Source organism: Lepidochelys kempii, chromosome 13 (assembly GCF_965140265.1).
Source record: "Lepidochelys kempii isolate rLepKem1 chromosome 13, rLepKem1.hap2, whole genome shotgun sequence".
Lineage (NCBI taxonomy): Eukaryota > Metazoa > Chordata > Testudines > Cheloniidae > Lepidochelys > Lepidochelys kempii.
In genome coordinates, this window is record NC_133268.1 from 19,180,974 (window position 1) to 19,200,223 (window position 19,250).

General features: G+C 48.6%; 1 protein-coding gene across 3 annotated transcripts in view; it reads right to left on the minus strand.

Annotated features, from left to right (window-relative positions):
• JPH2 (junctophilin 2) overlaps positions 1–19,250 on the minus strand; it is a 74,138-nt gene that overhangs the window by 19,544 nt on the left and 35,344 nt on the right. For all 3 annotated transcript variants that reach the window (XM_073309559.1, XM_073309557.1, XM_073309558.1), the window contains exon 3: positions 10,629–10,747. In XM_073309559.1, the coding sequence (XP_073165660.1) occupies positions 10,629–10,747 (119 nt within the window). The remainder of the gene's footprint in view (positions 1–10,628; positions 10,748–19,250) is intronic.

Below are 19,250 nucleotides of genomic sequence, written 5' to 3' on the forward strand. Positions count from 1 at the left end.
CAGTCTAAATAGATAAGACAGACAAAGGGTGGGAAAGGTCACAGAGGCACAGAGAGAGGAAGTGATTTGCCCAAGGTCACATAGCATTTTAGTGGCAGAGCCCTAATGCCCTATGTAGAGACCATGTCATGTTCCCACTGGTTGCAGTACAGCTTCCTTCCACTCCACATGGTCCCAAACCAACACCCCTGCTAAGAATCCTTCTGAGAGGTGGTGGAGAAGATGGAGTCTGTTTTGTCTAGTACAATTGCCAAAAAATCCTGCCTACACTAGAGCAAACAACCCAGATTTAAATTAGAGGTGGGTACCTAAGAGAAACATGTCTGTGGCTATTCATTTGAGTAAAAGACTCTATTCAGTCTGAAAAAAGAAAAGGAGTACTTGTGGCACCTTAGAGACTAACCAATTTATTTGAGCATGAGCTTTCGTGAGCTACAGCTCAGAAGTGAGCTGTAGCTCACGAAAGCTCATGCTCAAATAAATTGGTTAGTCTCTAAGGTGCCACAAGTACTCCTTTTCTTTTTGCGAATACAGACTAACACGGCTGTTCCTCTGAAACCTATTCAGTCTGAGTTCACGCCCCTTTTGTGGTCACTTTCTGCCAGTATTTCAGCAAACAAGTGTGCTGGCAGAGACAGTGAATTTTTAGGGACTATTCAAGCATATCCTTCACGTAAAGCAAATATTACATTTGTAATGCTGACTATTCAGACCAGAAACCTGATTCCAAAAGCTCTGCTTAGCTGGTCAGGAAACAGAAATACACCAGGTGTCCAGTTTGTGTTTTGAACATTGAATGCAACGTGCTGTCTGTGACTGATCAGCAGAGCAAGAACCACTGGCAGGAGTTACTTGGCGAATCATTTTGAAAAATGAGTTTGTCCAGCAACGAGCACAATGGGGGTCCTAGTCCACAACAGGAGTTCCGCAGGTGCTACAGTAATACAAATGATAAATAATAATTTGAGCCAATCTTAAAGTGCAGTCTGGGAACAGACCGAGGCATCACACATTAAACATTTGCTCTGAATTATGCTTTTGGCTCCTGTTCAAGCCATGCCACCTACAACTGTCTTTGGAAACAGCATCCCCTGTATGGTTCTGCTGAACCTGAGAGCTTCTGGGGAACACAGATGAATGTAGCCGAGTACGTGCTACAAAGGGAACAGGGCCTGTAAGTCTCCCTACAGTGGACTATGTAGCCGTTCAATCTCTTTTTCTCCCCTCCCCCAAGTATTAACTGAGGTTTTGCGCCTGGCCTGGAAGTTGGACTTTGATGATCTACTCCTGCTAAAAAATCAACGGCGTGAGCAGTATGCTGCTAACACTGGCCTGTCTAGGGTGACTCCTACCAAAGGTGGGGGCAGGGGAGAGGTATAGGATTTATTTTAGCCACCCTGCCCTGCCTGCACGCTCCTGTCAATCATGAAGAGACCCATTCAGGGCCATTTATTTCTGGCTGCAACTAGATTATTTGGAGGCCATTTCACCAGTTGTTCAGTCTCCTCAAAATAGCGCCCAGCACCCTCCCCGCCCGCCTTGGGTTCCTTGCCTCTCAGCTGGTGCCGTCTTCTCCCTCTGAATAATTCACACAAGAAAAATCAATCTCACAAACATGCCGTCACTCCCCACCTCTCTCAGTCTCCAGCGTTTGTTCAGCCTGTGCCTTGTCGCCTGCCTCTAAGTGCAACATTTCAGTGAGGCCCTTTCTCTGCAGGATTTTTGCCCCTGTTTGTTACACTGTGATACTGGCTGGGACAGTGTGCAGAATGCTTACTAAAGGGCTGGTGCGATTTGCACTGGCAACGTAGGCACTATTTTTGCACCCGTCTAAATGAACTGCAGGTGCAAATATGAACCCTTGGTATTTCTAACTACTTGAGTGGCAACCACAAAAGAGGGACAGCCCTCCCGGGGTATGTCTTTACTGCACAGTTACCAAGGCCCCTATCTGGGTTTTAGCCCAACCCCCTCCCCTCCAACCGTCCACACAAATAAACCTCTGACCTGCATTTGGAGGTGCTTTAAGTCTGGGCTGGTTGGCCCAGCTGAGCGTGTGGGTTAGAACCTGGGTGCTTCACTCAAACTGGAAACTGCTCACTTTGTAGCGAGGGTGCAGGCAAAACCACCCAAGTAATGACAGTCCTCCAATGCCTTCCCACGATTCCACCCAGGGGATAGACAAGTTCTCACACAGTTGACACAATTAACTGGGAATGACTCCTAGAGCCTCTCAGCACAAAGGAAAAAAGGTTACCTGCCTTTCGTAACAGTTGTTCTTCGAGATGTGTTGCTCATGTCCATTCCATTCTAGGTGTGCGCACCCCCCCACGCATGGGCATCAGAGATTTCTGCCTTAGCGGTACCCGTAAGGCCGGCTGTTGCGCCCTCTAGAGCGCCGCGCTCACGCCGCAGTATATCAGGTGCTGCCGGCCCTGTGCCCTCTCAGTTCCTTCTTGCCGACAACTCCGACCGAGGGGCAGGAGGGCGGGTAATGGAACGGACATGAGCAACACAGCTCAAAGAACAACAGTTACGAAAGGTGGGCGATCGGCTTTTTTCCTTCGAGTGCTTGCTTATGTCAATTCCATGCTAGGTGATTCACAAGCAGGATCAATGGAGGGGGGCTCGGAGTTCACCGTTGTGCAGCTTGCAGTACAGCGCTGCCAAAGCCGGCGGCGTCTTGCGCCTGCTGGGTCAGCGTGTAGTGCGACGCGAACGTATGGACCGACGACCAGGTGGCGGCCCGACAGATCTCCTGGATTGGCACCTGTGCCAGGAAGGCCACCGAAGATGCCTGTGCTCTAGTGGAATGAGCCGTCACAACCGCTGGCGGGGGCACTTTCGCCAGCTCGTAGCACTGGCAGATGCACGCCGTGATCCAAGATTAAATTCTCTGGGCTGACACCAGGCAGCCCTTCATCCTGTCCGCGACAGCAACGAACAACTGCTTTGACTTGTGGAACAGCCGCATTCTATCGATGTAGAAGGCCAGCACCCATCTGACGTCCAGCGTATGCAACCTGCACCCCTCGTCCGACGCGTGAGGCTTTGGACAGAGGACTGGTAAGTAAACGTCCTGGCCCATGTGGATCTGGGAAACAACCTTGGGCAGAAAAGCCGGATGCGGGTGCAGCTGGACCTTGTCCTTGTAGAAGACCGTATAAGGTGGCTCTGATGTGAGCGCCCTGATCTCAGACACCCACCATGCCGACGTTATAGTGACCAAGAAGGACACCTTCCAGGAAAGGAGCAGGAAGCAGCAGGAAGCTCGGGGTTAAAAAGGAGGGCCCATGAGCTTCAAGAGCACCAGATTCAGGTCGCAAGGGGAACCGGGTCTTGGACGTGTGGGTACAGGCGCTCTAGACCTTTCAGGAATTGCGCTGTCATGGGATGGGCGAAGACAGATCTGCCCTGAAGCAGAGGATGGAATGCAGAAATGGCTGTTAGGTGCACCCTGACTGAAGACAGCAACAAGCCCTGGAGCTTTAGATGCAGCAGACAGTCCAGGATGTCCTGCAACAGAGCCTCCTCAGGACAAACGCGCTTGTCCAAGGTCCAACATGCAAAGTGCTTCCACTTGGCCACATAGGCCGCCCTGGTAGAAGGCTTTCTGTTGCCCAGCAGGACCTGTTGGACTGCCACGAAGCACTCTTGCTCGTCCTTGCTTAGCCACAGAGCAGCCACGCCATCAGGTGCAGCCACGTCAGGTTCGGGTGCAGCAGATTGCCGTGGTTCTGGGATCGCAGATCGGACGGAGAGGTAACTGCAGCGGGTTGGCCACCGAAAGACTCAGCAGCATGCTGAACCAGTGCTGGTGAGGCCACTCCGGGGCAATGAGAATGACGCACACTCTGTCTTGCTTCACCTTTAGCAGGACTCTGTGGATAAGCAGCACTGGCAGAAAGGCATACATCCATGCTCCCCACCATGGGATCAGGAAGGTGTCCAACAGGGAACCCTTGTCCCCACCATATAGGAAGCAGAACACATGGCACTTGCTGTTCTGCCTGGACACAAACAGCTCCACCTGGGGAGTACCCCACCATCGGAAGATCAGGTTGACCACCTCCGGATGGGGTGACCACTTGTGGTGAGAGGAGAAGGTCCTGCTGAGGTGATCTGCCAGGATGTTCCTGGTTCCAGATAAGTGAGCGGCCACCAGGTGGATGGCATTCTGCACACAAAGGTCCCAGAGGCTGAGCTCCTCTTGACACAGGGCCGAGGACCTGGCTCCGCCCTGCCTGTTGATGTAATACATCGTGGACGTGTTGTCCGTGAGAACCTGCACCACCTTGCCTTTCAGGTGGGTCAAAAACACCTGAGAGGCCAGGCACACCGCCTTGACCTCCCTGACGTTGATATGAAGAGCTAAGTCATGCTGCATCCAGTGACCCTGGGTGCTGAGCTTGCCCAGGTGGGCTCCCCAGCCCAGATTTGACACGTCTGAGACCAGGATGAGCAACAGTGATGGGGACATAAAGGGAACACCTTCCCCCCCACCCTCCCCCGCAGCACTGATTTGGGGTCTAGCCACCAGTTCAAGAGCGAGAGGGCACAGTCGGGCACAGTGACCGCTCAGTCTAGGGGCTGCCTGCTGGGAACGTAGACCGTTGCTAGCCACGTTTGCAGGGGTCGCGGATGAAGCCAGGCGTGCCTGACCATGTACATGCACACTGCCATGTGGCCCGTCAGACACAGATGTCTCCTCACGTGGGCAATGATATCCACCATGGCCTGAAAGCGTGTTTCCAGAAGGAAGGCCCTGGCTCGCGTGGAATCGAGATCCACTCTGATAAACTCTATGTGCTGGACCAGTGTTAACAAGGACTTTTCTGTTTTTATCAACAGGCCCAGGTTGCTGCAGGTGGAGCGCACCAGATTGAGGCTTCTCTGCACCTGTCCCAGAGACCTGCCCTTGATGAGCCAGTCATCGGGGTACGGAAAGATCTGGTAAGAATGAGGTGACCTGCGACCAGGCCGAGTGGTAGGGAGAAAGGTGGTTGAGGAAAGGATGGGCAGGATCCGGCCAGCTGATTGTGGCGTTGCTCTCGAGCACACCCTCAAAACAATCGCTTTTGGCCCCCCGGGTGCTTAGCAGGTCCGGGCTGGGCTAGCGAGTGAGAGGAGGAAGGGCGGCGATGGCTAAACCCAGTGTCCCTTCTCCTTGCATGCCCAATGAGCGAAGGGTAGCCTTAGTGTCCTTCAACCCATGTAGCCTGGTGTCCATTTGATCAGAGAAGAGCCCAACTCCATCAAAGGGGAGGTCCTGAATTGATGCCTGCATCTCCTGGGAAAGGCCTGCCATTTGGAACCAGGAGCTGCATTGCATACCCACCACCAATGCGACAACCCTTGCTGCCAAGTCTACCGCATCCCATGCCATATGCAGGGAGCATCTGGCTACAGCAGTCCCTTCCTCTACCAGCTACCAAACTCCTGAGCCTGACCCTGAGGAAGGGAGTCCTGGAACTTCTGGAAGCTGTCTCTAATGTTAAAATTGTATCGGCCCGGCAGGCCCTGATGGTTCTCCACCCGGAATTGTAAGCTGTCTGTTGAATAAATTTTTCTGCCAAATAGAAAATCAAGTCTCTTGGCTTCTTTGTTCTTGGGGATAGAGGGGGTGGGGACCTGCTTGTCCTTCTCGTTGGCCACTGACACCACCAGTGAGGCCTGGGGAGGGTGGGTATACAACTACTCTAAATCTTTGGCTGGCACAAAGTACTTTTTCTCAGCCCATTTCGAGGTGGGTGGGATAGAGGATGGGGTCTGCCACAGAGCCTTAGCAAATTCTGTGGCCTGCATTGTGCAGGAGGTCAGACTAGATGATCATAATGGTCCCTTCTGACCTAAATATCTATGAATCTATGAATCTTGAGGACCCCATCATGTACAGATAGGGCAATCCGGGCAGACATAGCAGCTGAGAAGACATTGAAAAGGGTGTCCTCCTGCTCCACCATCTCCTGCACTTCCAGCCCCAAGTTCTCAGCCACCACCTCAGAAAGGCTTGGTGTTGTTTAAAGTCATCTGGGGGCCTGGCCCTGGAAGGTCCCACGACCTCCTCGTCCGGAGAAGACAAGGAGGCCCTGGCCACCGGTGGAGGCACTGAGGGCTCGGCAGCCACTGGAGAGGGAGGTTTGGGGGTGGGTACCGGATCCTCCACCTCCGGCCCCCACCTCCACCAGTGGGCCATCAATCTTTGCTCCACTGATGCGTGCTGTGAAGGGGGCATTGTCATCACCAGAACTCCCCATGCTCCCCAATACGGCCACTATGTTGGCCACTGGCCTTGCTGCCACTGTGGTGCCGGGGATGGCAGAACATTTTCTGGTGCCCAATCCCGTCGCGGAGACCGAGGCAATGGGCTGAACTGGGCCTCCGCACCAGGGGAACCACTCTCCAGTGACCAGGGAGGAGCCGTCAACTCCTGAGTCTGCTTGCTGGTTGTGGCTACCGGTGAGCACTGACCAGGCGTAAGTGACTGATGGCTATACTGGGGAGAACTGGCGTTGGGGAGAACGGTGCTGCGGACACAGGTAACACGAGGGGGAGTGGTCCCATGGTGCCAGTGACCAAGACCAACGTCTAGACACGGATCGGCAAGAGGGTGATCGTGTCAGTCATAATATGGGGAGCCCTGGACTGTGGAAGAATGTCTCGGCACCCGGGGGGGAGAGTTTGGGCGATTGGCGGTGCAGTTACGACCTGCCACGGGATTGCTTGTCCAGTGACCTACGGCGCCTCCCCTGCCCCTGGAGGGGACTTAACAGCTGGCTTGCATTCTCGGGGAGCCTTAGCCTGGTCCTGTGGCACCGGAGATGCCATATGAGCAGGTGGAGACCTGTGCTCTCTCTGTGCCTGGGTTTGGGATGATGACGGTGCCGGCAGGATGGTGGGTCCCATACTGCTCACCAGAGGCAGTGATGGACCCTTAAGAGGGCTAAGAGCCCCAGCCACGGAGGCATGCTTGTGCTGCTCCAGAGAAGGTTGGCAGACAGGCCTGGTCTCTCTACTGGATGACCTCTGGGCCTTCTTGCTTGGCACTGGCGGGCGCTTCCTTGCCTTCTTCTTCGGCACCGGCGACGGTGAACGGTGCTGAGAGGAGCTGGGCGCTGGTGGCGCACTGCACACAGAGGCCAAAGTACTCAGTGTAGCCTGTGCAGAGGGCTCAGAAGCTGGGCAGACAGCGGACTCCATCAGATGAGCGAATGTCCCTCTCCTTCTGGGTGCGAGGTAGAAAGTTCTTACAGATCGGGCAATGCTCCTTGATGTGTGATTCCCCCAAGCACTTAAGGCAGCTGTCGGGGGGGGGGGGGGAGGGGAGTCACTCACAGGCATAGGCCTGCCACAGACCGAGCAGGGCTTAAACCTGGGAGCTCAGGGCATGCCCCGCTTGGGGCGAAGTCCCCGCTGGGACCTACTATGCACTTAACAATTACTTAACACTAACTACAATCGAACAAAGACCCGAAGGCATGAAGTCCAATCGGAGAAACCGCTAGCTCTTGACGAGCAAGAGAGGTGCTCCAGCTGACCTCCCTGGGTGGTAAGAAGGAACTGAGAGGGTGCAGGCAGGCAATGCCTGATAACCATGGCATGAGTGTGGCATTCTAGAGGGCACTACAGCCGGTCCTACAGGTACTGCTAAGGCAAAAATCTCCAAAGGCCACAGGCATGGGCATGCACACTCCTAGAATGGAATCGACATGAGCAAGCACCCAAAGAAGAACCACGGGATATGCCCCCAGGGATGCATGGTCAAGTGCAGAACCAGTGAGGACACAGTAACATAGGTGTAGCTTTGCTGTGGGGATACTAACAGCCAGGCTAGGCTAGTCTGGGTGCTGAGACTTGCGTTCCAGTCCCCCAGGCTAACTGTGCAGTGAAGACGTACCCTTGGGAACTTAGCTGTGTAAGTCCAGGACTCCTCTCACAAGAGCTGGGCAAATAATGGACTTTTCAGTTCACCGGCAGTTCCAAAAAATCAGGACAAAAATTGTTTCAAGCCTAGCCAAAAATGAAATTTTTGGAGTTTTCAGTGAAGCAAAAAGTAAAAAAAAAAAAAAATCATTTTGACTTGAAAGAAATATTTTGGTTGACCCAAAATGAAACACTTGGTTTCAAATCTGAGCAGTGTTTGTACCTTTTTGCATTTTTTAAAAAATAAGACAGAAATGTTGGAATAAAAAGTCATTTTGACCCTAAAAAATCAAAACATATCATTTTGAAAAAGTTGACATAAAGTGTTACGACTTTATCAGATTTTTTTGCATCTGAACCAAACTGACAAAACCGATATGAATTTGTGAAACTTTTGCTGTTGCCAAAATGTTTCATCCAAAAAATTTTACCCAGCTCTACTTTGCACCCATAACAGAGGGAGAAGGACGCATCTGTGATGAGACATTACGCTGCCAGATGTGTGCAACCAGTCGTGGCCTGAATCTGGAGGAGACAGCACTGTGAATAGAAATGACTGATGTGTCACGTGATGAGAAATCATGGGAGTTACTGCCATGGGTTGAAACCATACAAAAGAGAATAAATGACATTTATTTTCTCTTTTGTGTACATGTGATTTCTGGGTCTTTATTTGATCCCCATAAACTCAAGTCTGCAGATAAACGTTGTTGCGGTTATTTAAAAATCACGTACTTAAAATAAAATTCAGTAAAAGAGAGAGGAACATCCTGACATAAGAAAGATTGACATGAAGGAATTCCATTTGTACAACACTTGGTTGGAATTTGATTGCTAGGGGGCCAGATTCTCAGTTACGCTACGTTTACGCCCTTTTAGACTGGCAAAGTGGTATAAAGGGATTTGAGTGTAAATGAAGATTCAGGCCATTACAGTTTTGTTTACAGATGCATGTTTTCCTGGTATTGTTGTATCATTTTGCTTTTCTGTCCTCCACTCTCTCAGTAAAACATAGTTTGCATTAAAAAGAGAGTAAAGGAAGGAAAACAGGAATGCTAACAAAATAGTAGAAGATGCAAGAATCTGATGTGACTCTAAATTCAAAAGGCATTCAGATGATTCAAGCATTTGAGGCTTGAAACAGGAATGACAGGCTGTTTCAGCCTGGGGGGCCATTTTGCAAAGGCTGCACAAATTACGTTATTGAACCACCACAGATGCAAAAAAAATCTAAATATATACTTTAACCCCCCCCCCCAACTGGGAATTCCAATTTCCTCTTACATGCATGCTATAAATACCCTGGTGTGTGCTGGGTGAATTGTGGAACACAAGTGACAGCTGACAGTCTCATGCTGGGATCAAATGAGCTATTGTTAACTGAAGCGTCGTCACATGTTGGCTCACACACATGCCAACATGTGATGGTGCTTCCCAGCTTAAAGCCAGCTCATGCTTTGGGTACCCAGGAAGTCCTCCCACAGAATGATGTATCTCGGCTATTAGAGCCAGGGACAACAGAAGTCTGCAAGGAATTTGGCCAATATCTGTGGGGATTTTTCTCCTTCAACCAGCAGAATTTCTCTCTGTGTTGGAGAGGAGCAATTTTTCTTTCCTACTGTGTGTCCTGTTTTCATATGTTAATACCAGAGATCACTGTAATCCATAACATATTCAAATCAAAAGAGAAGTAAACATCACAGCCTACTGTTTAATGAAGGGGATTGGGCGTCTGGACACTTGGGTTCTATTCCCACCTCTGCTACTGATTTCCTGTATTACCTTAGGCAAATCACCGAGCCTCTTTGTAAATTCAGGCACTGAGAGATGGAGTGACTTGCTTGAGGTAACAAAACAAGTCAGGAGAAAGATGTCAGAGTTAGGACTGCATGTTGTCTGCATTAGCCACTAGATCTGCCCCCCCCCCCCCCCCCGCTTGAGAAAGTCAAGTTTACAAAACTTAGAAGAATGCATTTCCAGTGGGCTGTAGTTAGGGAAAGTTTGTGGCATTTATGATCAGCTTCTAGTACTAAACATCACATCTATGAACTCCCTAATGCTGGATCTCAAGAAATAGCCTCCCAAGTATTTTCCTAACAGAATAATCAGCATCCGTGGGAAGAAATTAAATAGTAAATAATAATAATATTTTGCAGTAGTAACTTTCTCACAGCATTTTACAGGCATTAATTAGCTAAACCTGACAAGCCACATGTCCAGTGTGGACACACATAAAACTATGTATTCCTCTGGCAAAGCTGGACCAACAAAAATCAAGGTAAAGCTCTTCAAAAGTGCAGGCCTGCACATGATGATCTGCTACAACCCCAATTCACAAGCAGGGGATCATGGGAACACAACTGGGGCCCAGGCAAATCTGCAGCTGGACCTATAGAAAGGGGGGAATAGAGGAGGGTGGGTGCGAGCGCCAATTTATTTAATTATTTATTTGCTTCTTTTCCTCCAAGTCATTTCTCGCCCTTGCTGACCTGGGGAGCAAAAAGCTTTTGGGAAAGTGCCTTGGGTCAGTATCACTGACTAAACTGGCCAACCCACATTGTACCAATGGACTGCGTTCGACCCACTGGGAACTTGCAAAACACTCCTCTGCCCTTCTCACCCTCTGTTCCTCTTGCACCCTCTTGCTCCCTGCTGATTGGGGCACAGCAGCTGAGGGTTAAGTAGAAGCAGCTCCCACATCTTACCTGGCTGATAGAAGTCTGGAGATAGTTCCCTGGCCATAGTCCTGGCTACACTCGATTCATTGTTAGCTGCCTGAGCTGCTTGCTCAGCTCCATCTGCCTTGGCTTTGGCATGGGAGGTCCTGTGAAGAGAACACCATCATGACATTAAGTACCTTCCGAAGCTATGATCAGCATTGCCCAAGCACATGACATTGGCTACACAGAGAACACTGAAGAATTAAAAATCTGGCGCCTCATTTCCCAATAATCCCTTTGACAAGTGGGCTGAAGGAGCAGTGAAAAGTGTAGCCTATCCACCTGCCAACTAGTAATTTTTCTCGCATGTTTACTGCCACCCCTACTGCCATAGATCTGGGCACCATGACGTAGTTAAAAACAGACATGATTATTGCCATCGACAGGTGGCAAACTAGCACTACACTAAGCTAACCCCACCAGCCAGCAAACAGAAGCCACCCCATGGAAATTAAAATCCACAGCCTATGGACAGCCAAGCAAAAAGGGACAGACTGGCAAATAAGTTAGGTGCACAACTGCTTGAGCATAGTGTGTGTTCACGTGCATAAGAATAGGATAACTGTGCTTGCAAATGTGCCTAATTAGCCAGTAATTATGCTAACAAATGGCTCAGCTCTATTGCATGGCTTCCACACATTCAACCTTGGGGACTTGCAGCAGGAGTGCCCCAGCCAATCACACCTGCTGGAGTGGGACATGGAGGGAAAGGCTCCCTCCAAGATGTGGCATCCTTGCATTTTGTAGGGCAGGATTCCATTTCCATAGCCAGGGAACACCCAGGACCACTCCTTTCCCCCACCTTTTGTCTGTTTGTGTTTAAAATTGTAAGTTCTTGGGGCAGGGACCATGCCCTCATATGTGTCTTGCACAGTTTGGGCATTTATACAATGTACATGACAACAACATTATGGCCTAAGTGCAGCGTCAAAAGTCTCGAGTGTGCTACACAGCCAGCTTCATCTTTCCTGCATAGGAGCGGCCTATGGAACTGCAGATCCCAGTATACAACAGTGGGCAAAGTTTGGCAAGTTCTGTCCTCAGTGCCTCTCAAGTGACCATAAAAGAAACAAGAGTCCAGTTTTCCAGGCAGATTCCCCTATCCATACCAACCTCCAGAGCTGCCCTTGTAATATGAAAGCCACCGGTGGCCTCCTCTTGCATACCTTGGCTTCTTGAGTCCTGTAGAGAAATGTCTCCTGCTTGCTTCATAAGGGTGACTAAGTTATCTGTCTGTGTGTGATATTGCTAGGATACCTAGCATTTTGGTTCCTATGATTTTTACATGAGAAGTTAAGCTAGCTTTGGAACAAAGATCCCTGTGTAGTATGACACTGACTTCAACAGTGAAACTCAACCCTCAAAACAGAAGAGACCAATTCTGTGCACACACAAGCCACCCTGTTCCATCCAAGGCTAAGAATACTTGTTTTCCTAACACTGTCATCATGACCAGATTTTCAGCAGCTTCCAGAATCATGCCAATCCATATTTGTGGATATGTAAATGTGCATATGCAAAACCACACACATTTGTATGCATATGGACAGTTAGATGTATGATTATCGATCTGCACGTGTAAACTCGAATACTATTAATTCAGCCTTGCAATAATCTGTGAGCTAGTTAAGTGACATCCAGTGATCCTTTTCCCCCACACTGATACACAGATCCCTTTGGGGTGAAACACGGATGCTGTATGATGGCACACAATGGTACAGCAACATCTTAGAACTGGAACTGAGGAAAGATACTGTATTCCATAGAGACTGCAAAGGGAATTTTAGATAGAATGTAATGACCCGAGTTTCAAATTTAGCCAGGACACCAGAATGAATTCTCTTGCACCAAATACCCACTTACATATGTGTGAGGGGGGAGGGTGTTGGTGCATGCAAATATTGCAGATGCAATAAAAGAGGCTGCTGAAATTTTTCCCCCAAGTTTCTTTACGGTGAAAAGCGAGAGAAACTTCCATGATTCTTGGTCACAAAGATTATGGAAAAGAATTAAATGGCTAGCAATTTCCCAAATCTTCATGCTCAGCAATGCTGTAAAATACCTGTGAACTGGAAGGGCATTCTGACTCTTAACATGCAAACGACCATAATACACATCCCCCCTGTACTTCAGAATTCCTATATCTGGAATGATCTCCCTTTATGTTGGAAACAGGAGTCAGCCTATTGCTAACATTTACTCATCATCTTCCTTCTTAGCTTGCAAGCTGAGCTGTCTGGGATAGTTTTCTACAATTTTTGTTTTTCTGTCCAATATTGTTAGAGCTCCTGAAACATCCAGAGACACTAGCTGATGAGACAGAAGTCTGCAATTTTAAACCTCGACTGCATGCAGGAGATCACGGGAAGCTGTAAACAGAGAAAGTGTCTCCTTTTTTGGTAGCATATAATCAGTGTGATTAATTCCACTACAATCTGGGGAGGGGCTGGTGGCATATTTATGTGCTTTTTGTGCCTGGGGAATCTCTGTGGATTCCCAGTGCTCAGCACAGAGCCTGAAAGCAGCCTTCACCTTGCCAAGAGGTGTTCCTTTTAACTCTCCAAAGCAATGCTCCAGGAAGGAGTGCAGCTTGACAGACACTGACAGTGCCGCTCTTGCACTTGGATCCCGGAGGGGGCAATCCAGAGAAAGAAGCCCAGGCTTTAGCTACTAAATTAGGGTGGGAATCTCAGAACCTGCCCTACAGTGTCTGAGGACGTTATCTGTCCCACTGATCAAGTGATTGAAGTTGCATGCTTAGGGCTAGAACTGGCCACCCTTGTGTGCGTTGGTGAGCGCTCACTCCCTTGTAGTCCCATTGAAGAGGAAGGGCCAGATCCTCTGTTCCTCCAGCACAGGGACAGAGGGGCTTTAAGCCACCATTGCAACTCCTGCATTTCTGAACTTCTCTTGGCCCTTGTTTTAAGTCAGAGCTGCCTCATGGCCACTTTAACTTATACTCATCATGCTGTGGCCATGTCCCCTTCCTCCCGCAATGCACCCTCTATGCTGGGGGCTGTGAGAGAGGCAGTGTAGAGCCATTCTGACATACTGTGATCCCCAGGGGCCGTCTGCAGGGTTTACTGCTGGTGGAGTGGCATGAAGAGGCTGGAGCAGAGCACAGACTCTGGCCCAGTGGGACCACTTGCAGGAGCACATGCTTGCCATAGCCAGGAAGGGATGCACAGATCCAGCCCTTGTTGTGGTATCTGGCTGCTAAACCAAAGCCCAGGGTTTGTGAAGAATAGGGTATTGGGATGTTCAGTAGCAAAATGTCCAAGGGAGAGACATGATAGAATAAGAAACATTCCCAGACTGGGAGACATTAGGCAGGCACCTTCCTATTTGCAGCCACCTTAACTTGCCATTCTGGGGGCTAAATTGGATGGAGGGTCACCTCCCTATCAGCATCAGCCTGTTTGCTTTTAGTATATTGCAGTTTTGGCTAACATGATAGTGGGGCTTCGCTCTAAGGTGATTAACTTGAATGGACTTTTAGAGAACTAAAACTAGGAACCAACTCTGGATGTATTAGGGCTTGTCTACACATGGACATTGAGGATAATTAATCCAAATTAACTAAAGATCTGAATTTGAAGTGGATTAGTTAAACTGCATTAAAACACTGTGTGAACACCCTCATTTAAAATTAAAGTAGCCTTAATTCAGTTTAGTTTAATTCACTTCCCAAGTGAATTATGCTAAATCGAATTAAGGCCACTTTAATTCTGAATAACTGCATCCACACAGGGATTCAATGCAGTTTAATAAATCCACTTCAAATTCACACTGTTAGTTAAATCAGATTATTTTTCCTGGATGTCCCTGTGTAGACATGACCTCAGTCTCTCCCTGAAGGGCAAAGAGAGGAAGTGATTTGCCATGTGAGGAGATGTTTTCTTATCCCCTTTCTAGAGTCTGCAAATTGACAAGGCCTGAGACACAGTTGCCATCAGTCATGTCACATACTGATTTATGGTGAGGTGTGGAAGGTCAGAGCTTTTGGAACTCCTGTCTCGCTCAGGCTTGGTCAGCACAGACACCCCAAGTGGGGCATTGCATGGCTCAGTTATTACAACAAGCTACTCAAGCAGAGGATGGCGAGGGACTTGGAGCGGGTACATATGGCTCTCTAGTGGACACCTGGTGCCACGCTGATACACAGAAAGTGGGCTTCCCTCCTCACTGGTGCGTGAGGAATGCACACGCTAACATGTTAACAACGGCCGGTACAGATACCCCAGCTCATTCCTTAATGTTCCAGGATGAAACACAGCTTCGGCATGGCCTGGAGGTTACACCAGACAAGACAACTCCTGATTACTCTAATCCCGTGGCAGTCCCGGTTTGGTACACAGAGGCTTCCCTTCCTCCTAAGAGGCTGTTATATCTTGTGCTTATCAGGCTGCTGCATGAGGCTCTAGTGATGGGACAAGCAGGCTGCTTCCTCTGAAGTAATACAGTTCCTACAGGCCCAGACCCAGGCCAGGCAAGAACAGTACAGTAAAGTAAGCGTGAACCACGTGACCTGGGGCAATGATTCTGTCAGTCCTCCCAAGCTAAGCACGGCTGAGTTCTGTGCTTGGATGAGGAAGGCTGCAGGGCCTGATGATGGCGATCCTGACCTAACCCGAGCATAAGTGGGTGCAACTCCTCCGAAGTCAATGGAGCAACTCTGGAGTTACACTGGTGTGAGATCAGAGCCTAGCTCCTTCCTCCCAGGGAACTGCACAGGAGTTCAGGGCTGGAAGAGAAGGAGCGCACACTACCCAACTGAAAGGGCAGCAGTAGGGTGACCAGATGACAAGAACAAAATATGGGGACACATGGGGGGTCAGCCACAGGCTCACCCCCACACCAGGGCCGGCTCTAGGTTTTTTGCCGCCCCAAGCAAAAAAAAAAGAAAAAGAATGCCACTGAAGCAAAAAACAAACAAACAAACAAACTAGAGTGCCACCGAAGCAAAATATCGGGACAAATGGCGTCACGATCATACATCAGTCGAGACACGGGACAAATAACTAAATATCGGGACAGTCCTGATTTTATCGGGACATCTGGTCACCCTAGGCAGCAGGTCTGTAGCAGCCTGTAGTTGCCACACTGGGATGTGGGCGGGGCCAATCCTGACCTCAGTTATTGCAGATGATGGAGTGAGTCTGGATTCTCACCACCATAACTGATGGTGATGTGCCCCCCCCAGGACATAGTTTGAATTTGGGGTCCTCCAGGTGCTGTGTAAATAAGAGATATTGTTATGATGGCAGCTGATTCCCCTCACTTTGTGAGGCTGGCCTTTGCCTCACTCCCACTGATATAGCATTTGCCTGCAATTCTTCTAACACCATGAACTTGGGGCCTACAGCTACAACAGCTGCTGCATGCTCTGGAGCTGCTGCTTAGAAACTGGCACCTTACTCGCATCATGTGTTGGGATCTACCAGGCGCTGAGAGCCTGAGCAGCTGAGTCAGCTCTCAAAGCTGTGCTCTCTTCCCCACGGGCATTTGTCAACCGGTTCAATGTCTGATTGCCCCACACAGACCCTGACTCCCTGGGCTTGTGTGCTACCGTGATTTAGATAATTTATTATAGCACAGGTTCTGTGATTAGTGCCTGTGTTTTGCACACCTTGACGGGCTTTGGAGATAAATATGTTGCATTCAGCTTCCACAGACAGTGTGCTCATGGCCAGGTGTTACTGGGACTGTAGCGGCCAGGAAGGTATGAGTGGAGATTGCCACTGTTCATTACCATCTGAGGGGGACCACTAAGGATTTATTAACATGCTGGATTGGGGTCTGGGGGGGGGGAGATAAGGCACAACTCTACAGCAGAGGAGCTTGTATTCAGCCAGCTGCAGTAGGATAGGAACAGGCATGCAATCATAGTGTTTGTTGGCCAGTCAGATGCTGATTAATGATTCTGAATAATAACAAATCCTAGCTCTCACAGAGCCCTTCTGAAATTATGAATTATTTGTATTACCATAATGCCTAGGAGCCCCAGACATGACCAGACCTCATTGCGCTAGAGGCTGTACAAACACAGAACAAAAAGATGTTCCAGAGAGCTTCCAGTCTAAGACAAAAGGCAACAAGTGGAGAGACAGACAGAGAGACAGGGAAGCACTGGGAAATGACCAGACAATACTGCTCATTCAGCATGACGGGCAATGGACTCAGCACACCAGCCGCCCAACCATCACTCCTTTTTTTGTAGGCATCACAGCCAAGGAGAGTTTTAAGGAGGGATTTGAAGGAGGACAAAGAAGTAGCTTTTCAGCTATAGACCTCGAAGAGCTTAAGAGCCAGCAATTTCCCCCAAGGCTAGAGCTGGTAAAAACAGGAACACTTTTTGCAAAAATTTTTAGAAATTTGAATTTTTTCAGCCAGCTGGTGAGTTTTTGCTACCAGCTTTACGCAAAAATCTAGCACCACACCAAGAAGCAATTCAACAGGCAGACAAGCAGGGCAGAATCTTTGCGTGGGAAGGAAGGTGCTGCAGGGACTGGCGCCTTTGAAAATTCCACTCTAAACTTACTGGTGGCGGAAGTCAATAGCTCTTCTTCAAAACGGAACTACACAATACACAATCCAAATCTCATATGTAACAGTAAATGGAAAGGAAGGAAAAGGCCCCTTAAAAATCATGACAGAACTCTCTACCCCAACTAGGAAGGCAGTGATCTAGCAATGCGCTCCCAGGGACAGCCAGCAGCAACCTACACATTAGGGAGCACAGACTTCAGGTTGTTGCAGTGGAGAAGTTCTCTTCCTAATTTCAGCTCCCCAGTCAGCTCGGTTAAAAATAGGTTGCTTGAATTCTTTGGAAGGGGAGCACTCGTCTAAAGCGGAGGTCAGGAGGAGATGTGCAGATGATGCACACTGCACGCTGCCCATTGCCTCTGGAGTGCATTGCCCTGTGTTTTAGTTCCCCTTTATGGTGCTTTGGGGAGCTGGCGTCCTGCTATTGATCCAGAATCACCCTTTCCCGTATGGTGATGCTTTTTGCTGCTCTTGAGCCACCAGCATGGCTTACGATTTAGCTCGCACTCAATTGGAGAGAGTAGAAAAGCTCTACTGCTGTAATAGTTTTTGTATAAGGGCAGGGATACAGCACCATTCCTCTCTTTTCTGGCTGACTCCCAGTAGTGCTGCTGCCCAATCCATTCCTCTGATTGCTACTAAAATCCTCTGAGGGTATCGGAGCCAAAGTTGGGCCCGCTCACTAACAGGTGAGCCCATAAGCCAAGCCAATAAACCTGTCTTCTTGGACTGTTCTTGTGTTTTGCGCATCCACATTTTGTTGGACTGTAGATAAGATTAGAATGAGCAGAGAATACTGCAAATGCCAGATACAGCCTGAGAGCCACTTACAATCTACAGGTACTGAGTTGACCTTGTAGCTAGAAATAGTGGAATAACTCAGATGCCTGCCCCAACTATTTCACGTTCGGCAGAGAGTGTTATTCTGTGCAGGGTCCAGAAAGTACAGCCCATTCATCACAGCTCTTACCACTCAGTGTTTTGCCTTATCAGACTGAGTCAGAGACCCCCATCAGGAATGACTAACTGAGCCCCTTTTTTCTGATATTCAAATTACCACTGGTTCAAAAATGTTACATGAATTTTCACTAATTAACATGTTAAATGAAAGGCAACTTGGCTTCTCTGATAAACCCTGTTTGTTCTTTTGTTACAGTCTATTCCCGACCCACATCTACCCCGTTTGTTTCATCAGCTTGTTGTGTCCTGTCTCGTGATCAGCCTGGGGCAGGCCTGTCTTCTTAGTTACTAGTTTGTACAGTGCCTAGCACAGTGGGACCCTGGTCCTGTCTGGGATTCCTAAGTGCTACCATAATACAAATAATAATACAATTGCCTGTATATTACATGCTTTAATCTGACAGGTCAGATAGCCCTACATATCATGCATGTAACATGTTTGTTGGCCTTAGATTTTCAGAAAAGTCGTAAATGCAAAATGAAGACAGAATTGCACATCTAACCGAATGCACAATTGCTGCACTTGCAAGTCCAGACTCAATAACTGTGTATACAAATGGCTGATAATGTTCATTTTTGAGTGTGCAAGTACCTGATTTTTCATGTACAATCACTCTAACTTCACCTGCAAAGTGCACATCTAACTCTTCTAAAAGTCCAGGTCTTGATCGCTGCTGTCCATTTAATCAATAAATGCCATACTTGGTACTCTACTCCTGCAACGTATGGAGGGGAGGGGGAAGATATTGTATATTTCAAATATGAAGTATATTGCATTTTGTCCTTCCTGGGAAATTTAAGATATAATAGTTTGGTTCAGTGATAACATTTACAACACTGAAAAAAACAGGGAATATTCCATGCACATTTTTGCCTAAGGGAAAATCAGAACTTTCATTTTGGTACCAGAAAGATGCCAACTCTTGGGGAGGTGCGGGTGGAGGGTCGATATGTGTAAAGTACAGATGCTTTTGACTGCTTCTCCATTTTCAGTTCTATGCTTGGAGCCTTCTCTTCTCATGTGTTAAGCCACCTTCCATCTCTTCAAAGCCTACATCTTTTGCCTTACATCACTGATCACCCATAACTCTACTGTAACAT